This window comes from Geotrypetes seraphini, chromosome 3 (assembly GCF_902459505.1).
Source record: "Geotrypetes seraphini chromosome 3, aGeoSer1.1, whole genome shotgun sequence".
Taxonomy (NCBI): domain Eukaryota; kingdom Metazoa; phylum Chordata; class Amphibia; order Gymnophiona; family Dermophiidae; genus Geotrypetes; species Geotrypetes seraphini.
This window is the reverse complement of record NC_047086.1, coordinates 201828411-201850780: the sequence shown is the minus strand read 5'-3', so window position 1 is coordinate 201850780 and position 22370 is coordinate 201828411. Positions and strand designations below refer to the sequence as shown.

The following is a 22370-nucleotide window of genomic DNA, read 5'->3' as shown; positions in this document are numbered from 1 at the left end:
GACATATTCATCAATAAAGTGACTTTTTGAACTGTACAACCTTGGCTGGATTTCTGACATCTTGTCCTCACGACTTCCTGTTGTGTGAAGTGTGTCTGGCACCATTTTGACAACTTTTAAAAGACTGTTACACTCAATGTTTGGGTGTCGCAGCCCAACTAAAGCTAGCATTTGGGGCTAGAAATCCCAGGACTGCTGCAGTGGGCGATATTCACAAATATTGGGGTATTGTACAGATAATATGAAGCCATTTCCTCCTGTTCCGCAGAACCCTGACAACCCTGTCAACCCATCCCCCTGCGCAGCATCTTTCCATCTCTCCCTCCCATCCTCCCGTGCAGCAGAACCCCCGACGATTCTCCCACTGCGAGGCCGACATACCTTCGTTGCAAACAGTGGCAGTTTCAAGTTTCTTTATTTTTGATATACCGTCTATCAAAACAAATGTCTAGACAGTGTACAATATAAAAAGATTGTAAGGGACAATTAAAATAGGTAAATAAAAGCAATATTTTATCAAATATTAAAAAATACTAGACGAATTCAGATTAACGTACATGAAACGGAAGGAAAGTAGGGGAGGGAAAGGCTGTTTAAAATACATCGAAGTAAAATTAATAAAAAAGGACGGTAAATGGGGAGTGGCAAAAACATTAGGAAGGGAATCATTTCAAAAGAAGTATTAGATGTTTCAAAGCTTCACATGAATCAAGGAATTAAGAGGATGAAGCTAATACTAAAGAATAAAGGCATCTTTAAAGAGGAAGGTTTTAAGTTTGGCCTTCCCATGTGCTGCATCACTGACGACATCATCAGTGATGCGGCAGAGGGATGGGAAGGCCCTGGTGGGGAAGGCTCCGAAGCAGCATGTTCAGTGCTGCCGCCGCTGTTTGGAACAGAGGTATGTCGGCCTTGCTTGGGAGGGTTGGTGGGGTTCTGCTGTGCAGGATGGGAAGGAGGGATGGAAAGATGCTATGCAAGGGGATGGGTGAGAGGGGAGGAAAGATGCTGCACAATGGGGGGGGGGGAGAAAGCGCTGCCACCAGTGAATCAGGGAGTGTCAGGGACATTTGGGAGAGGTTCGGGGGTCAATCCAACTAGGGCTTATTTTAGGGGTAGGACTTATATTAGGACCTACCCCGAAAATCATGCTAGAGCTTATTTTTGGGGAAACACGGTAGGTGTTTTTGATAACCTGAGAAGTAAATAATGTTGCAATAATCCGATACTCAAATCTAAGGATTGCACTAATAATCTGAAAGAGGAGATGTTAAAATATGATCTGATTGTACGCAATTTCCACAACATGTAAAAACTTTTTCAGTCTGATTGTTCATTGACAAATTTTGGTCCTCTTCCACTCAGCAAGATCTGGACTGGCCAGTGTTATACTAAGGGCTGTATGAGAAGTGTGGCTGCAGAGAATACAAATATGGAGGAGTGCAAAAAGTGCTCCCAACCTACCATCTCCTCTCACTAGCAGCAATGGAGAGTCTGGAGAAGCCAGTGGGCAAGTTGCAGAGGGGCACAGCTATGGCTTAGTACAATCAGCACTGGCAGCAATGTTCTTATTGCTCCGATTCTTGCTCCACTGCTCCTCTATCTCAGGCCCAACCTGATTTTGAATGCTAGTGTACTAATAATACCAGCAACAGGAAAAAAGGAAGGGATGCTGGTGCAGAATGTACACCATACATCCTGTGTTCACATGTGTACCAATCATATTGATGTACAGTATTTATAATGCAGCAACTTAGGATTTTTTTTTACTACACTAAACAAATAACCTTAGGTTGCTGAAGATGTTCAATGTAAAAATCTGAAATGGCTTAAACTGTTAAGCAAGGGGAAGCCTTTAAATATTCTCTGCCTGTGATCACTCCTGAGCAGATAGAGCTGCAGGTGAAGCCAGGCCTTTTAAAAATTATGTTCAAACGATTTTATTGATGAAAACAGAGAAAGCAGACAGATGATAACAAAGTCAAGTAAGGGACACTGGAGCAGCTTCCACAACAGTCATCAACATTTTATAGGTACATAATACAAAGTCATCTACCTAACTAATCCATCGAAAGGCCTAGGTCCAGAGACACTAACACCAAAAATCAGGGCCCTGGAGCAAACCATCCATCAACCCTCCCCCCATGTGAACAACAAACAGAAATCCTAGGATAAACATACAAAACCATAAACCCCCCTCCCCCTCCCCCACCCAAAAGCCCAAATCCAAAATCAACTACCAATAGAACCTAACCCCCTAAAACTGACCCCCCCAGGCACTCTCCACCCCACCCTCTTGGGACTCTCCACCCAGTCAACTGCATACTGCCTAGATTAAGGCAACCACCTTAATATAGCACTAAGGCCCTTTGGGTGCAAATAGGGTTCCCAGATATTCAGGAACAAAAGCTTCCTCTTCCGTGACCCCCCAGCATCCCTTGCCTCCCAGGTAGCCAACTGATGCAACTGGTTCTGCCAATGCCAGAACGCCAGAGGGTCCTGAACCGTCCAATATTGAAAGATACATTTACAGGCCAACAGGCTCATTTTCCTACATAGAGTTAAGTGGCCATAATCCTCAGGCAAATCTAGAACCATCTGGGCCGGTGTGCTCCTTAGTACTCTCCCAAGCAAGCTGGACATGTAAGAGACTATACGGCTCCAGAAGCGCTGTATTATAGGGCAGGACCAGAATGAATGTCCCAAAGTGCAGGCCTTTTAAAAATTAAAAATATCTGAAAAGCAAAAAAACAAACAAACAAAAAAAAAAAAACAACAAAACACCCCCCATCCCAAAAAACAGTCAAATTGTCGTTTACCAGCTGTTCTACTGCTGTCTTCACAGAACATGCTTTTTGCACACCCTCACCTTCCTCTTAGCTTCAAGGCATCTTGGAACCTTCTCTCATTCATTGCTTTCGTGACATCCTTAGTCTGTTATCAATAGAGCAGAAAAAAAATCATCAAAACAACATCAAACTACTGTGCTGTTATTGGAATGGTATCAAGGTGATAACATCTTTATAATAGGATGGTGAGATTTGACCAATTGTGGAAACTGAACCTCTAAATGGGAACTAGACAAATCAGAGGACAAAGAGCTACCAAAATGGAAATATTATGGATATGGACAGAGCTATTTAGGCCAAGTGATCGTATTAAGATGGTTGATTAATCAGGTCAGGGACATGGGTATTTATCTTGACTCAGAACTGAATGTGTTAATTTAATCATCTATCTATGAACTGTTTGACAATTGAGGCAGTATTTATATTACTGGATGATCCTAAGCTCAGTGTTCACTCACTAGCATTGGTACAATATAACTTATTTTTAGTGGTTTGACAAAGAAAGATCTATGACAACTACAACTAGTGCAAAACATAGTAAGTTGCATAGTGAAGGGGTAGAGGCTGAGAAATCAGATGACCCCTCTGTGTTACAACTGCTCTGGCTGCCCAAAAAGCTTTAGGTGCGATTTAAAGTGCTTCTCGTATCTTAATATTTAAAGTTTGAATGAACTAATCCTGGAGCACTTGCCTAATAAACTAGCATTATATACACCCATGCACTTTTTGGGCATCTTTTATAGAATGTAGTCCTAAATGCAGAAATTATCCAGATACATTTAGGCTCAGGCCTAAATCTATCTGGATAGTGCTGGGGCAGGCACCGCTTAACACATATATTCAGAACCACTGCTTAAAACAAGAGTGGACAATCTCGGTCCTCGAATATGGATGAGATCTATTTGCATACAATGGATCATGCATATTCATTGGGGAAATTATGAAAACCCAACTGGACTGTGGCCCTCAAGGACTGAGGTTGCCCACCCCTGGCTTAAAAGGTAGTGGCACCAAATATACATATTATGTGCCAATGCTGGCTCTGATCTCCTTCACTGGTTAGGCCTGTTTGGGGCTGTGTTTTCAGAACTGAAAAACTCAATACACACCCTCAGGGATGTGGGAATAGTTGGTAGCATGAGCCATTTTTAGTTTCAAGGTTATTTTTCTATCCATATTTTTGGTTTTTATGAGAGCCACCAGTATAGAAAGACAGAAGAGCTCCCATTTGTTTTGGGGCTGCAAATTCTAATGCTGGGAGTGCCTACTTACAACCCTTTCCCCTGCCTGTGAGAAATAGTCACAGCAGTACAGTTTTGCTAAAGAGGACAACAGGAAAGACTTACTACTTGCACACATTCCATGAGTGGTAACCGGATTGCTTGGTTTCCAGAGAGGCTGACAACACATGCTGGGGTGTCGGGACTCCCCTCCAATAAAGCCATAACAGCTTCAACACCCATTCTGCTTCCCTAGAGACAATATCATATGCAGTGTTCAAGGTTCTCATTGCTGTTGCATCAATCATACAGACACTCTTAATGAATTTCATTCATTATCCCACAGCTGGCCTCACATTTTTTCATCATTCTCCACACCACTGGCCTTAAATACTGCAATAGTTCCTTACTGCTTAAAGCTAAATCAAATCTATAATAATTTAGCTCTATTGTATTGTACATATTACAAAACTTGAAGTCCCTAAAAATAAACTCCATATTAAAGAAATTCAAATGTTCTAGATGCATTAAAGTCGGCGATCGTCGCTAAACCTGTTTTCACAGCTTTAGCGACCATTGTTTTTACCGAACCGATGCACAAAACGGCTCACTGCATGTTTTTCCCCCTCGACCGCCCACTTTCTGATCTGGCCATGCAAATTAGCTAAAACCCCATACAAAGTAGCCAAGCAATTGGTGCACTAACATTGCTTGGCTATGCAAAAAAAAAAATAACCAAACAAAAAGGGGTTTTAGCTATTGGAAAAAACCAACTGTGTTACAGACAGGTCTGTCTGCTTTATTTCAATGGCACAGATATTTTGCGTGGGTGTTATATACGCAAAATATCTGTCCCATAATTTTTTTTTTTTTAAAAAGTCCCCCATCATCGGTGACGGCCCTCCCCAATGACCCCCGATGAACACAGCACTGGGAAACCCCCCCACCCCCTTCATCCTGAAAAAAAAAAAAAGGACAGGAAAGATGCCCACTCCTTTCTGCCAATGGAGACCCCCTTCATCACCCTCCAAAAAATAAAAAAGGCAGGCGGGATGCCCACTCCCTCCTGCCACTGGATGCTCCCCAAAACTCCACCTGCTATAGCTAGACGTTGGAAGCTGAAGGGAAGCATGTCCCTTCAACTCTAAGCTCTGACCATGGAAAGTAACGGGCCCTCCCCTTCCCGATGCACCATGTGATGAGCTAATCAGGGCCTTAGGCTCCTCCCTTTCTATCCCATGTGATGTACAGGGAGAAGCCTAAGGTCTGAGCAAATCAGGACCTTAGGCCCCTCCCCATGCATCACATGGGTTACAGAGGGCGGAGCCGAGACCCTGATTGGTGGAGGGGCCTTAGGCATCTGAGCCAGTCAGGGCCTTAGGCTCCTCCCTGTACATCGCCCAGTGCACCGGGGAAGGCCCATCATTTTCCATGGGCGGGGCTTGAAGCAGGAGGGACGTGCTTCCCTCCAGCTCCCAATGTCTACCGAAGGTACGAGGGGGGTGTTGAGGAGTGGGGGTGGGGTTTGGAAAAACATCCAGTTGCAGGAGGAGTGGGCATCCCTCCTGCCTTTTTTTTCAGGAGGAAGGGAGGAGGGTAAGGGATGATTGGGGGAGGGGGGGTCGGTGGTGCGGAGTCCAGGACCAGGTGGGGGCATGGCGTGGGGGTATTCGGCCAGGCAGGAGGGAGTAGGCATCTCTCCTGCCATTTATGCTGCCCGGGAAGGGAACTGCGGTGCCTGTTTATGGGGGAGGGGGGTCAATGGGGAAGGCCATCAGCGTGGGGGAAGCTTTTTTCTTTTTTTTAAAAATGGGGCAGATTGTGCGTGTTTAACACACATACTATATCTGTACCATTAAAAAAAAAGAAGCCCTAACAGCAGTGACAGGAGGCTGCTTCCCCTGTCATTGCTGTGAGGGCTCTGCGGATGTGTCAATCGCTCACTGAGCAATTGATCTGGCAGGTTTACATGCAAACTTGATAGCATATCGATCGCTGTTCCAAAATTGGCCAGAAAATCAGCCAACAGTGATCCAGTCAATATTACTGACTGACTTTAGTGCATCTAGCCTTTAATGACTTCTAAATCCTAGCACATTGTTTTGGTCTAGAAAGAATTTACTAAACTTCTATGTGCAAATTTGATAGTAATTCTTCTACCACAGTTTCATTCATTCCTCAGTCCTGAGCTGCTGAGTGTATGGATTGTTCCTTACCAAGATTCGGTCAAAGGCTGATGGTGTCCCACCACGCTGCACATGACCAAGGACAGTAACTCTGGTATCATACCCAAGACGTTTTACCACCAGCTGCCAAAACATACACAAAAGCAGCACTCATCATACCAACATTTCTTACTCTTTGTGGTTAACAATCCACAGAAAGAGAGATAATGATTATCCATTAAATGTTAAGCTAAATTAAAAAAGGCTTATTTGTTTACATTTAGCTCATACATTTTTCAGTTGTAGTTAAGTTATATTTAGGTACAGCAGTTATTTTCCTGTCCCTGGGGAACTTCCAGTCTAGATTTGTAGCTAAGGCAATGGAGGGATAAGTTATTTGTCCAAGATCAAAGGGATAGGATTTGAACCCTGGCTTCCCTGGTTGCTGTGTCTGTCAAAAATGCTTTTGATGTCCGTGATCACTGCAATGAATCTATGGCACCACTCATGTCTTATCAGCTAGAGATGCATTTCAATTCCATAGTCATGCTTAATGTTTATAAAGCAACTATTTAGATGGGGCAGGGTTGTGCAATCTGGTGATCCACCTCCACCACCAAATCTTACTCAATTTCCATGTACAGGTACACGATCCTTTTAGCCAAAATTCTAAAAACCAATGCTTCCAATGGCCAGGGAAACCGCTATGTCCAACATGTGGCATGTTTTGCCTATTGCCATAAACTGCATTGTTCTCCATCTCTCTTTACTTTTCCCCCTGACCACTGGAAGAATCTTTTGGAAGACTGATTGGGGGTATGCTTTGCAGATGATGAACGTAGCCCTGTCTCACAATTTGTAGGACCCAACTTGTCTGATGTAATGAAGGGCCCAATGTTGGTGGAAATGGGTGAGATGTTCCTCGATGGGAAGAGTGTGAGGTAGAGACTATAGCAGGGGTAGGGAACTCCGGACCTTGAGAGCCGTATTCCAGTTCGGTTTTCAGGATTTTCTCAATGAATATGCATTGAAAGCAGTGCATGCAAATAGATCTCATGCATATTCATTGGGGAAATCCTGAAAACCTGACTGGAATACAGCTTTCGAGGACCGGAGTTCCCTGCCCCTGGACTATAGGATACTGGCTAAGCTCTCTAAAAGCAGGTCAAAAGGATTATTGAGGTTTTTTTTATTGTAGTTGAGGCTGGGTCTTTTGAGACCTCTGGATATAGAGGAAGATGGTATGTATTTCCTTCTGGTATAGGAGGAAGAAGTGTTTCTGGGATTGAAATAATGTCTGGGAGGCTGAGCTTTGGAAGCAGAGTGTTGACAGACTGCTCATGCCTGGTGATTTTTTGCATGGCCTCCTAAGCTCATCTCCCTAACATGGAATGTTGGTCAACCGATTCTGTACATTTTGGTCCAGGGCTGAAACCTGCAACCAAGCCTCTCTCCTCATTGATATGGAGAGGGCCGATGCTCTAGAAGTCACATCAAAGGCGTTGAAAACTGATCTAGCCATAAATTTCCTGGTCTCCAATAAATTGGTTGTAATGTGCTGGAAATTGGAAAGTTATGCATCAGGGATGCATTACTCATATTGGGACAACTGCTAGACCAAAGATTTCAAATAGGTAATGTAAAAATTGTAACTTAGTATGTGGCTGGTAAGCATGAAATTTTGAAATAAACGATGTCCAAACTGGTCTAAATTTCTTCCCTCTCATCCTGGAGGAGAGCTAGCATAAGTTCTAGACCTGCTAGCCTTTTTTAAAGCAGAGTCCACCTGAAGAGATTGGTAACTGAAGCTTGTCGAACCCTGGACATGATTTCCTAAGAGCTACAGGAATTAACAGTGGAGCCTCCCAATTTTTGAACATGGCATCCTTCCTTAAGTTATGAAATGGCAGCTTTAGACAATCTCTTGGTGTCTGTTCATAGTTCAAAGCATCGAACAGTTCTCCTCTGCTTGAGACTTTTGAAGAAGTTTAAAGTGACAGTACACTGGTGGAGATTACGTGATGCACTTAACTGAGTGGACGTGCTTTAGCTTGATTCTCGGGTCCCCGCAGCCTGGCTTGTTATATTTGCATAGAATTCTGTTAAATCGGCTTCCTACTGAGTGGCGAACGCCCCACTAACCTCTTTATGGATAGATATCTTGCTCAACTGGCAGCACAGATGGCAACTAAACTCTCAAAGAAAATGGACACACCCTCGAGGACAAAATGGCGCCGCATGCTGTGGATGATGCGGTAGTCCAATTTTCCCCATTGCAGCTGGAACAACTTAAGTCGACAGTAGTGATGGCACTGGAACCTAAATTCAAACATCTCTTTACTCAAATGAAGCATATGGAAACTTTGCTGGTAGAAACAACGAGTAGAACTGATGAGTTAGAAAAGAAGGTGTCTGCTTTGGAAGATGCTGAGACTGCAGTTTCCCCCCCAGGTTCAGCGATTACAGAAACAACCTAAAGACTATGTGTTAAGCTTGACAACTTGGAAAATCGCTCTCGTCATTGCAATTTAAGGCCTCCCAGAACATTTTGTTCTGACTGTTAAACTTGAGGCCTGGCTTACACAGAAATTTTTGCTTTCTACTTGTCTATTTGCATCGAGAGAACCCATTGGGTAGGTCGTCGAAGAAAGGATAACACGCACAGTCTCATGGACATAATTCAATAGCTTGGCAATCACAAGAATTGTGATTGCTAAGCTATTGAATTATGTCTATAAGACTGAGATTCTCCAGGGATCTAAAGAAAAGTGTGATTCACTTATGTATGAGGGATCTCCGGTCAAAATCTTTCAGGACTTTCCACCTGCTCTGTAAGACTGCAGCTGAAAATTTAATCCAATCTGTGCTGCGTTGGCAGCAAAGTAGATCAGATTTATGTTTCTATCCCCTGCAATATCGAAGATTTTCACAGCGGGGAAATGGGTGACTTATGAGACCTTTGAGGTGGCGCAGGACTTTTTGTCATCATTGAATTTGAATGCCAGAGAGAAATCGTGATGTTCCAATGATATGGGGGGGAGGGGTGAATTTTTTTCGCAGCTGTGCTGTCCTACAATGTTCTGGATGGCTGATACTTGGCTATATAATGATCTTACTTTTCAATTTCTTGTTGTGATCGGATATGTTTTGAATTTTACTTGGGGGGGAGGTTTGTGTGAATGTTGGGGGATGTTTGTGGGGCTTGTGCGAATGGAAGATTTTCGGGGTGGGTCTGGGTTAGCGGGTGGGGGAGTGGGAATATACCAGATGAGTTTTGTACTGTGTAGGCTCTGTGGGCTGTTGTTGCTTTATTGATTTTCATTTTATTTCTGGGCACAGAGTGATTGGTTTTTGTGTTCTGGGTGCTTCCTGGTGAGGGGCTGGGCTCTGGGGGGGGGGCAGATGTTATTTCTGATTTCATGTTTGAGCATGCCATTAAGAAGAGGCTGCTTTGATGGCGCAGGGATGTAAGCTTTTTTTCTTGGAACGTGCCAGGTATTTCGTCTCCTGTGAAAAGAACAGAAATTTTACAGCTTTTGAAACATCATAAGGTGGATATTTCCAGTCTGCAGGAGATGAAATTGACCAATACTGAACATCATAAGATATGTCATTCTTGGGTGGGGGAGGTGTATTTTTCCTCCTTGGCCCACAAATGAGTGGGAGTCGCCATCTTGATATAAAAAAATTTACAATGTGAAATTAAGGTGTTGCATTCAAACAATTAGGGATGTTATATACTTTTGCAGGTTAATATGCATGGCACTGTATTTCGATTATTGAATGTTTATGTCCCCAATACCTATAGTCGTTCTATCTTTACAGGATTGCAAGATACTCCTTTGTTATTGGTGGGAGATTTAAATCAGGTCCTGGATGGTACCTTAGATAGTTTGTCCAGATCAGCCTTGGCAGGGGGGAGGGAGGGGACACTAGGGACATTCCATATTTATGTGCAGCCTTGACACTTGTTGACCCCTGGTGCCTCCTTCATCCTTTAGATCGGGATTACACACATCTGTCCAGAGTACACAATACTTGGTCTAGATTATATTATATTTTGATTTCTCAAACAGCATTTTCCTATGTGGGTAGAGCTGAAATCGGTCCTATGGAGGTATCTGACCATGCCTTGGTTTGGCTTTCCCTTGAGCTACCTGGCTGTCTCCTGCCATCTTCTGGCTGGAGATTTCCAGCTTACTTTTTTAAAGATGATTTTGGTAAATATGTTCAACAAAAATGGGAAGAATTCTCACTCTATAATGATCAACATAAACAAGATCTCCTTCTTTTTTGGGAGACAGCCAAGGTTATCTTAAGAGGTGATATAATAGCATATACTGCAGCTAAGAACAAGCGCATTGCATAGGGTATTATACTACTGGAGAGGTGTTGTCAGGCCTCCAAGCGACAATATTTAAGGAAGCCAACTACCTCCAACAGAGATTTATGGATTTCTGCTCAAACGGCTTTAAACTCTCTTGTACATGAGAGAACTAAAAATATGCTTCTGTATCGTAAATACCAGTTTCATAAATATGGGGATAGACCCGGTAGATTGTTGGCATTCCTTACTAAGATCTGGCAGGTTCCCGCTATATTTCTAGTTTAAAGGCGAGAACTGTTATATTATGTACTTTTCACTACTGTATTTTCATTCTTGCAGTGTCAATATTTCTGTATTATTCTGTCTTCTGATGTTACAATTTGAAATTGATGCAGGAATTTAGATATTCTTTGTAATAATAATAATAATTTTATTTTTATATACCGTCATACCCGGTGAGTTCTAGGCGGTTTACATCAGTTAGGCTAGGATCTACGTTTGCACGCAGATTTACAAACAAATCAACAATAATGTAACAGGAAAACCGAAATTGACAGGGTATGGAGAGAGCTTGTTGAAGAAAGGGAAGAGTAGCTATTATGAGGGGGAGGAGAGCAGGGGGGGAGGCAAGGGCGGGCGAAGTGTAAATATGCAAGGGAGGGGCCATTAGGGGTCTTGTTTGCTGAATAGATGGGTTTTGAGTATTAGCTATATTCCTAAATTTGCCATTGGTGATTATATTTGATTTTTTGCATCAATAAAAATTGTTTGATTGTAAAGGCGAGAACTGGACAGTGTGTACATAAATCGTAAGACATAGCAAAACTTTTTCAAGACGACTTTCAAAATTTTTATGCTACCTCAGTAGATCTGGTAGACCCTTCTATAGTAGACTATTTGGCTTATTCTGTGCTCCCTTGCATATCGGCAGCTGCAATTGATAAGTTAAACAGACCCCTTCAGGCCCTAGAGGTGCAAAAAGTGATTCGTGGTCTAAAAAGGGGCACTGCCCCGGGCCTTGATGGGTATACCCCAGATGTTTTGTGATTCTCTGGAGACTTCGAACTATCAAAAAATATTTTGACTTAGTATCTTTCAGATTAGTAGTTCAGTCCTTAATTCTATCTGCTCTTGACTACTGCAACATCATTTACTTGGCATCTTATAAGAAAATCTTAAGTCGTATTCAAGTAATACAAAACACAGCAGTGCGCTTGATCTTTGGGTTAAAAAAATGTGACCATGTGAGACTTTTCTATCAACGACTCCATTGGTTGCCATTTGAAGTGAGAATCTTGTTTAAATTTGGCTGCATCTGCTTTAAAGCTTTGTTTGGATGCTGCTTGAGAGGGGTCGGGTGCGTCAATCAAAATTTTTTTTGCACGTGTGGGGTCCTTATATTTACTCCTTGTATCCTAGAACCTGTAGTTTGATTCTTAATACTTTGCCTATTTGATTTGCACTGAGCGGTGAAGGGTTTGCGGCCTTGGGGTGGCCTATCATCAGCTTCTCCCCCCTTTATTTTGGTCTCCTTTATAACTTTTCCTTATTATTATATATACAGTGGTACCTTGGATTACGAGCATAATCCGTTCCAGGAGCATGCTCCTAATCCAAAATGCTCGTTTATCAAAGCGAGTTTCCCCATAGGAAATAATGGAAACTCGCTTTGATAGGTTCCCACCCCCCACCCTCCCCCCCCGAGGCCAGCAGCGCTGCTCCTCCCCCACGAGAACCGGCATTGCTCCCCCCAAAGGCCCCCCCCACGATCCACACCCCCCCGCCGCGACTTGAGGTCCCCCCAACCCACCCAAACCCTCTTCTTACTTTGCTGTAGCCTCCGCAGCGGCACCGGCACCAGCATGTCCTGTGCGTGGTGCCGGTGCCTGAAGATCTGCTTCCTGTGCTGGGCCTTGATCATGTTCGACGTGAACTCTCAGGCCTTGAGCATGCGCACATGCTCAAGGCCCGCACAGGAAGCAGATCTTCAGTCACCGGCACCACACACAGGACATGCTGGTGCCGGTGCCGCTGCGGAGGCTACAGCAAAGTAAGAAGAGGGTTCGGGTGGGTTGGGGGGACCTCAGGTCGCGGCGGAGGGGGGTGCCCGATGGCGGCGGGGGGAAGGGTGCCGGTTCGCCGGGGGGGGGGGGGGGGGCTCGCAAATCAAAGTGCGCTTGGTTTCTGAGGCGCCGATTTTACGAATGTTTTGCTCGTCTTGCAAAACACTCGCAAACCGGTGCATTTTCTTTCTTTGGGAGGTCCTCTCCATGATCCTTTGGGGCTCATCAGAGTCCAGGGCCCTAAAGGCTCCGTTTCTGCTTGGTTCTTGTTATGACCTCCTTCTTTAGATTGGTTGGGTGGCTTGTTCTTTTTACTGCTATTTTATGGTTGGTAACTTTCTTGTTATGCTGGCAGCACTCTCTACTGCATTCTCTTTTGGGTTGGGTTCCTTTGGCAGTGTTTCTATTTTTCTATCTTTTGGTCATTGTTGTAATGGGGTGGTGGGGGGGGGTCCTATAGACCCATTTCATTAATAAACGTTGATTTAAAAATTTTAGCTAAATTATTGGCTAATAAGTTGGCCAGCTATTTACCATCCATCATAGGAGATCATCAAGTAGGGTTCCTATAAAACAGACATTCGGTCCTTAATGTCTGCCGAACTTTGTTAGCCATGTTCTTAGCCCAAAGAGATTAGATCCTGGGTTTGGTAGTAAGTTTAGATGCCGAAGAGGCTTTCGACAAAATAAATTGGACCTTCTTATTTGCTATCATGTGTTTTCAGCACTGGCACCAGAAGGGGTTAGTTTACGTGTCCCAGGTTCTTACATAACAAGAAAGCATTAGTCTATTTAATATACTGTGTCAGAAATATGGTTTGGAAAATAGGGATAATTTTAGCTATTTACAATTAGGACACTATATAGCTTCTCTCCCCAAGGGCTCCACGACCAGACTAATTCATACTGCTCTGTCAGATGCCTATTGGCTGGAAGCCTACTTACTGGTTCCTTTGAAATGTTATCATAAACTTTTGTTTTAAGTTTTTTATTCATTTTTCATATAACAACAAGTGTATCACATAAATTTATACAATTTCATTGAGTACACACTTGATATTCCTTCATGCATCACTGTAAATACAACGTATCATTATATAATCCTTTATTATAATATTGAAAAAGTATATAATACTTAATAAGTATACCAACTATTACTCAAATTATAAACCCACCCCCTCCCCTTCCTTTGAAAATTGCATACAATACAAGATATAATGACAAATTATTTATATTATGATATGAATAAAATAAACCCACCCACATCCCCTCTTATCAAATATCTTATTATGGGAAAATTGTATCATTCATTGCGAAAGTCTGTTAATGGTCCCCAAATCTTCTTAAACTTATCAATATAACCTCTTTGTGTTGCAAATGTACACTCCATTTTATATATATGGCATACTGAATTCCACCAGAAGTTATAATTTAACCTGTCATAATTTTTCCAATTGTATGTTATTTGTTGAACTGCTACTCCAGTTAATATAAATAAAAGTTTGTTATTATTTGAAGAAATTTGACTCTGTGCTCTCATTGCTGTGCCAAATAAAATCGTATAATATGTCAAGGCTATCATAAACTTTTATTGGAAAAAAAACACTTGAGGTTCCGTGGGACCACTATGTGATTAAGTGGAATAGAGATTTAGGATGCAATTTGTCCGATGCCAAATTTCGTCGATGTTTGGGTACTCACAGAGTACAATTCATGAATGCTCTTCAATATGAACAACATTACAAATTTTTGTTTCATATATATATTTCACCTTGCAGGGCTTTTCTTGCGACTTTGTGTCCTACTGGTAACTGTCCTAAACGTACAGGTCCTAATGCCTCTCTTGGACATATGTTTTGGTCTTGCCCACATGCTCTTTCTTTTTGGACATCTATCATATCTTTTGTGTCAAGCTCTTGGAACTATGTTTGGCGCTCTTCGCCTTTGATGTTGTTTGGCTGTTATCAAGTGGCTCATCCAAGACTTAGGGGATTACAAGACTTTCTTCATCATGCACTGCTTTTAGGGAAAAAAATGTATTCTTCAAAATTGGCTGGCGCTGACTGCACCTACCTTATCACAATGGCGTTCCTCAATAATTATGCAAGCCTCTTTGAAACTGGGAAAACTGTTCACCACCATATGGGAACCTTTTTGGACTATGCTTACACCGATGGCTCGCAGTCGCCTTTTGAATGCATGATTTATTTATTTTTTCTTACGAGATTGATATCATTTATAATTTCTACTCATCTGGCAAATGGGGGGAGGGGTGATGGGATGGGGATATTTCTTACTGTATGGTGATGTGATACCTTTTCTAGTTCTTACATGTACCATAGTGGACTTACATTGGCCAATGTTTCTACTGTTTTTGTATTATTGCTGACCACTGTATAGCTTCTCACTGTTTAGTAGTCAGTCTTTAGTATATCCTTTCCATCGCTATTATCAGCTTTCCCCTCACTACGGGTATATTTTGTCTCCCATCCTTTCTTAAGCTCTACAGGAAGGATGGACTCCACCTCAGCAGAGACGGAATGAGGCTACTTGCAAGCAAAATCAAGAGAGAAGTGGACAAGTTTTTAAACTAGGAAGAAGGGGAAAGCCGGCAGTCGACAGACAGAGAGAGTCGATGGTTCGGGAACTGGTATACCCAGAGGATACCGTGCAAGAAGATAGAGGGAAAGACTCACCGGATTACAGGCAAGAGAGATCGAAAAGGACACAAGAGGGAAGGAAATGCAAGAAAGGAAAAAGCTGCAAACTCAAGTGTATGTACACAAACGCAAGGAGCCTTACAAATAAGATGGGTGAATTAGAAGCCATAGCACAAAAAGATAACGTTGACATCATAGGCATCACGGAAACATGGTGGACTGAGGAAAACGTCTGGGACACTGTGCTACCGGGATACAAACTATACCGCAGAGACAGAGTGGCTCAAAAAGGTGGGGGGCGTTGCCATGTACGTCAAAGAGGAAATTGAATCTGCTGGAGAGAACATGCCACAACTGACGGATAAGTTAGAGTCTCTATGGGTCAAAATTCCAGGAACAAATAGCCTAGAAACGAAGATCGGCATCTACTACCGACCCCCAGGGCAGTCCAAAGAAATTGATGGAGAAATGACAGACGAGATTAAACGCAACTGCAAGGGAGGCAACACAGTTATCATGGGTGACTTCAACTATCTTGGAATAGACTGGAACCTAGGCATCTCTGGCTACATTAGAGAGACCAAGTTCTTGGATGCTGTAGGCGATTGCTTCCTGGAACAACTTGTCAAGGAAAATACTAGAGGAAATGCAATTCTGGACTTAATTCTAAATGGCCTGCGAGGACCAGCACAAGATGTAGAAGTAGAAGGGACCATGGGAAGCAGTGATCACAATTTGATCCGCTTTGATCTGGATGCAGGGGAGAAACATCGGTCCAAACGACAGCCACGGCACTGAACTTCCGAAATGGGAATTACGAAGGGATGAGACTCATGGTAGGGAAGAAGATTAAGAAGAGGATAAGCACTGTAAAAATGCTAGAGCAAGCTTGGTCCCTTTTTAAGGACACAGTCACCGAGGCGCAAAATATATACCGCGTATCAACAAGGGATCCAAGAGGAAAAAGAACAAAGAACCGGCGTGGCTCACTGTAGAGGTGAAGGAAGCGATCAGAGACAAGAAAACTTCATTTAAGGAATGGAAAAGGTCAAAAACGGATGAAAACTGGAACAAGCACAAACAACATCAATGCAGGTGCCATAAGGCGGTAAAAGGGGCCAAAAGAGACTACGAGGAAAAAATAGCCAAGGAGGCGAAGAACTTCAAGCCGTTCTTTCGATATATTAAGGGGAAACGACCCGCAAAGGAAGTGGCGGGACCGTTGGATGACCATGGAATAAAGGGAGCACTAAAGGAGGACAAAGCAATCGCTGACAAACTGAACACATTTTTTGCATCTGTATTTACCGAAGATGTACACAGCATACCGGAACCCATCAGACTATATGCTGGAAACGAAGACGGAAAGCTGACAGGATTGACGGTCAGTCTAGAGGAGGTATGTAGGCAGATTGATAGGCTTAAGAGCGATAAATCCCCGGGACCGGATGGCATCCATCCGAGGGTCATCAAGGAACTGAAAGGGACCATAGCTGAACTGCTTCAACTAATAGCCAATCTGTCGATCAAATCGTGAAAGATTCCGGAAGACTGGAAGGTAGCGAATGTTACACCTATCTTCAAGAAAGGTTCGAGGGGAGATCCGGGGAACTACAGACTGGTGATTCTGACCTCTGTACCGGGAAATATGGTAGAATCACTGATAAAGGACAGCATCATTGATCACCTTGATGGAAACGGGCTGATGAGGACCAGTCAGCACGGTTTTAGCAAAGGCAGATCGTGTTTGACGAACTTGCTGCACTTCTTTGAGGGAGTAAACAGACAGATAGACAAGGGCGATCCAGTCGACATTGTATATCTAGATTTTCAGAAGGCGTTCGACAAGGTTCCGCATGAACGACTACTTCGGAAAATTGCAAGCCATGGAATTGAGAGTGAAATACTCACGTGGATTAAAAATTGGCTGGAGCATAGGAAACAGAGAGTGGGGGTAAATGGACAATACTCGGACTGGAAGAGCGTCACCAGTGGGATGCCGCAGGGCTCGGAGCTTGGACCCATGCTCTTTAACATCTTTATAAATGATCTGGACATAGGTACGAAGAGCGAGGTGATTAAATTTGCGGATGATACGAAGTTATTCAGAGTAGTAAAGACACAGGGGGATTGCGAAGATCTGCAACGTGACATAATCAAGCTCGAGGAATGGGCATCGACATGGCAGATGAGGTTCAATGTGGATAAGTGTAAAGTGATGCATGTCGGTAACAAAAATCTCATGCATGAATACAGGATGTCCGGGGCAGTACTTGGAGAGACCTCCCAGGAAAGGGAGAAGTCGATGAAACCGTGCACACAATGTGCGGCGGCAGCAAAAAGGGCAAACAGAATGCTAGGAATGATATAGAAGGGGATCATGAACAGATCAGAGAAGGATATCATTCTGCTGTACCGGGCCATGGTACGCCCTCACCTGGAGTACTGCGTCCAGCACTGGTCGCCATACCTGAAGAAGGACACGGTACTACTCGAAAGGGTCCAGAGAAGAGCGACTAAGATGGTTAAGGGGCTGGAGGAGCTGCTGTACAGCGAAAAATTAGAGAAATAATAATAATAATAATAACTTTATTCTTCTATACCGCCACAATCTTGCGACTTCTAGGCGGTTTACAATCAAGAGTGCTGGACATTCAGCGAAATACAATAAATAGATATTCAGAGGAAATACAGAGATCAGAGACCTCAGGAGGCAATAGTATAGAAATACAATTTGCTGAGCGAAAATGTAATATGTACATTTTAGTAGGTAATGTCCGACAGGACCTGTTGGGGATAAATAGCAACGTAAAGTTACGATAAGATGAAGATAACAGATTATATTTATAACAGTGCTGTAAGTTCAGGTGGAATAGGGAGGGGGGAGGAAGAGGGAGAGCGGGTCAATTGTTTAGGTATTTCTGGAACAGGTATGTTTTTAGGCGTTTCCTGAATTCCCTGTATGTAGTGGGCGAAAGCAGTTGGTCTAGGAGGTCTTTGCCCCATAGGACTGCTTGGTGAGAGAGAAGGTGTTCGTGGTGTTTTTTTCCATTTTGCAGCCTCTAACTGGAGGGGAAATGAGTTTTGGGTGTGTGTTTCTCTTGAGTTTGTTATTAGAAAATGCGAAAAGGTCCGTTATGTACTTGGGGGTCAGGCCATATAGTACTTTGAAGCAGAGGCAGGCAAATTTAAACCTTACTCGGGCTTCCGTTGGTAGCCAGTGCAGCTGCCGATAGTAGGGTGTCACGTGGTCGAATTTCTTCAGCCCGAAGATAAGTCTGACCGCAGTATTTTGCATTATTTGGAGACATCTCATATTCTTTTGTGAGATTGCTAGATAGGCGATGTTGCAGTAGTCAAGCTGACTCAGTATGAGGGATTGCACTAGGATTCTGAATGTTGACGTATCGAAGTATGATTTAATGGTTCTGAGTTTCCAGAGAGTAAGGAAACCTTTTCTGAATAGGGAATCCACTTGTTCCTTCATTGTTAGGCATTGGTCTAGAATAACACCTAGTATTTTCATGGTGGGCTGAATAGGGTAGTTGAGTTTATTGATGCATAGTGGGGTTTTATTGTCAAGCGGATGAGGGGAGGCAACGAAGAATTTTGTTTTTTCTGGGTTGAGCTTGAGCTTGAAATCTGTCATCCATTGTTCCATCTCATTTATGGCATCAGATGCCTTGGGAATAGTTTCCGAGATGGAGTTGGCGAATGGGATGATGATCATAAAGTCATCTGCGTAGCTGAATAGTTTTATTCCTAGTTGGGTTAGTTTCACACCTAATGAGGACATGTAGATATTGAAAAGCAGTGGGGAAAGCGGTGACCCTTGTGGCACTCCGGATGAGTTGCTCCAGGTGTCGGAGTGTTCGTTGTTAAAGCGTACCTGGTAAGAACGGGATGTGAGGAAGCCACAAAACCAGTTTAGTACCTCAGCTCTGATACCAACGGCGTCTAAGCATTGCATCATTTTCTCATGATCTCCAAGTTGAATGCAGAGCTCATGTCGAATTGCATGATCAGGGTGTTGAGGCCCTTACTAAATAATAGGCGCAGATAGTCTAGGATGGCAGCGATTACTGTCTCCGTATTGAATAGGGTTCTAAAGCCGGATTGAGTTTCATGCAGGAGAGAGAATTGATTAAAGTAGTCCATTAGTTGGGTGTGTACTAGTCCTTCCATGATTTTTACAATGAATGGGATAGATGCTATTGGTCTGTAGTTTGTTATTAGCGCTGAGGATTCTTTTCTATTTTTTGGGATGGGTGTTATTATTATGTGGCCGTTGTTAGTGAAGAAAGTCCCATTTTTTAGGTTGTGGGTTAGGTAGTGTAATAGTGATATTTTGAATTCTGGTGGTGCCGCTTTCATAATCTCCGGAGGGCACGTATCTAGGATGCAGTGAGATTTAGAGTATTTGTTGTAGTTTGGTGTAGGTATTCCATTCTGGATCTAGAAAGGAACTCCAGATCATGTCTGTAGGTATTTCATTGTCATGTGAGTTAGCTATTTGGTAGTTGCTGGGGATGATTGTTACATCGTTATTGCTTATACAGTTATTTTTTAGGTTTTTAATTTTGGAATCAAAATATAGAGCTAGGTCCTTTGCGGTGGGTAACTTCGTGTTGTGTTCAGGTGTGGTGTAGCGGGTGGTGTCAAATAGGTTTGTGACTATGTTGAATAACTCTCTTGTATTGATTCCTTGTGAACCTTTGCATGATAAGTTAATTTTGGTGGAGTAGAACGCTTTGCGTTTGTCTTTTATCAGTTGTTTGTAGATTTTTATGTAGGCTCTCCATTTGTTGCGGTCTGTCAGTTCTCCTGTTTTATTCCAAATCTTTTCTAGTCGCCTAGCTGTTTGTTTCGTTTTTAATAGTTCGGTGTCGAACCATTTGTTGTATTTGTTTGCGTTGCTTTTGCTTTTATGTATGGGGGCGATTTTATCTAGGATGGAAGTACTGGTTGTATTCCAGTGGTCCCAGAAGTCTATTCCTTCCTCTATTACTGTATGCGGTTTGTATTCTGACCAGTATTCTTCTGGATTAATATAACCTCTTGTTTGATGTTCTTTTTTTATCATCAGACGTGTTTTAGATTTTCGGTGTGACGAGATCAGCTTAAAATAATAGGTGAAGTGGTCGGACCAGATGTTGTGATGCCAGGTGCCTTCAGTAAGAGAGATGATTGGGTGAAGGTTTTCCTTTGTGGACATGGCAACTAGGTCTAAATGATGGCCTTTTTCGTGAGTTTGTGTGGGTACGGGGATATTGTAGTTGAGTAGAGTTAGGAAGTTTTTAAGCTCTATTGCGTCTGTGTTGTTCTCTTTGTCTAGGTGTAAATTTATGTCCCCTGTGATGATGTTGTAGTTGGGGCTGATAGAATTGTGCAGGACGAATTCGCAGAAGTCTTCTTTGGCTTTGGGCCAGCTTTTAGGCGGGATGTAGAATAGTATGCTGGATAAGGATTCTTCTAGCTGGGTATTATTGATTTTACAGGCTAGGATTTCTAGGTTGTCGGTCATTTTAGAATCTAAAAGTTCGAACTCGAATCCTTCTTTAAGGATTATGGCTAATCCTCCTCCTTTTTTTCCTGTGCGGTTTAACGTAAGGATTTTGAAATTGTTTGGTAGAAGATCAGATATAATAGGATCATCTTCAGATAGTAACCAAGTTTCAGTTAGAAAGAGGCAGGCTATTTGTTTGCTGGTGATCCAGTCATTTATGAGGAATGCCTTGTTTCTAACAGATCTGGTATTAAGATATGCACATGGGATGGAGGTGGTTGCAGCATTTACTATTGAGTTAGTGGTTTTGATGGTTTTTATTTCCCTTGTTCTTTTTTTAAGGGTATAGTGGTGTCTTTTTTTATATGAGATTACATTAATATGATTTGTAGTGTCTTCTTGCAGATTGGTGATGTAGGAGAAGGATAGAACAGGGTGGTGGATGGATTGTAATTGAGGGTAGAGAGAGTGAACGTCTTTGATGTTACCGCTTATTAGGTAGATCAGTAGGATTAGTAGGAGATTCATGATTGGGAGGTAGATTGAGTATTCCTGAAGTCCTGAGACAGGGGAAGGTTTTGTTTCCCTAGAATTCTCTTGAACAGAGGAGATTGAGAGGAGACACGATCGAAACAATCAAGGTAAGGTACTGAAGGGGATAGACTTAGTAGATAAGGACAGGTTGTTCACCCTCTCCAAGGTCGGGAGAACAAGAGGGCACTCTCTAAAATTGAAAGGGGATAGATTCCGTACAAACGTAAGGAAGTTCTTCTTCACCCAGAGAGTGGTAGAAAGCTGGAACGCCCTTCCAGAGGCTGTTATAGGGGAAAACACCCTCCAAGGAGTCAAGACAAAGTTAGACAAGTTTATGTTGAACAAGAATGTGCACTGGTAGGGCTAGTCTCAGTTAGCGTGCTGGTCTTAGACCAGAGAGCCTCCGAGTGAGCGGACTGCTGGGCATGATGGACCACTGGTCTGACTCAGCAGTGGCAATTCTTATGTTCTTATGAAATGTGTTGCTAGAGCGGTTAATATAGCTGGGTTTAAAAAAGGTTTGACACGTTCCTGGAGGAAAAGTCTACAGTCTGCTATTGAAACAGAAATGGGGGAAGCCATTGCTTGCCCAAGATCGGAGGCATGGAATGCTGCAACTATCTGGGTTTTTGCTAGGTACTTGCGACTTGTATTGGCCACCGTGAAGATGAGATACTGGGCTAGATGAACCATTGGTCGTCTGACCCAGTAAGACTATTCTTATGTTAAGTATTTCAGTGTTGTTAAGTATATTTTTGAAACTGTTTCATGGTAGTCTTTTTATTAAGTTTCAATTTACTGATTTTAATTCTACCTCATATTCATTGTATTTATGTTTATATTTGGTCTTTTTATTACTGTTAATCTGTTACCAAAATTGTAAATTTTATGTTGAATTATACCTGCTGTATACCACCTTGGGAATCTCTTCATAAAGGCGGTTAATAAATCTCATATAAATAAATAAATAACAGATTCACTAGTAATACCATAAACTGTCAGTTCCCTTGAGAACATGCGGATTAGATTATTTTTACATTTACACC

The 22370-nt window shown here is 42.6% G+C and overlaps 1 protein-coding gene across 3 annotated transcripts in view; it reads right to left on the bottom strand.

Annotated features, from left to right (window-relative positions):
• The window catches only part of LOC117356327 (ATP-dependent 6-phosphofructokinase, muscle type-like), a 240359-nt gene that overhangs the window by 99835 nt on the left and 118154 nt on the right, over positions 1-22370 (bottom strand). For all 3 annotated transcript variants that reach the window (XM_033935393.1, XM_033935395.1, XM_033935394.1), the window contains 3 exons: positions 6286-6378; positions 4196-4321; positions 2870-2934 (listed from right to left, as the gene is read on the bottom strand). In XM_033935393.1, the coding sequence (XP_033791284.1) occupies positions 2870-2934; positions 4196-4321; positions 6286-6378 (284 nt within the window). The remainder of the gene's footprint in view (positions 1-2869; positions 2935-4195; positions 4322-6285; positions 6379-22370) is intronic.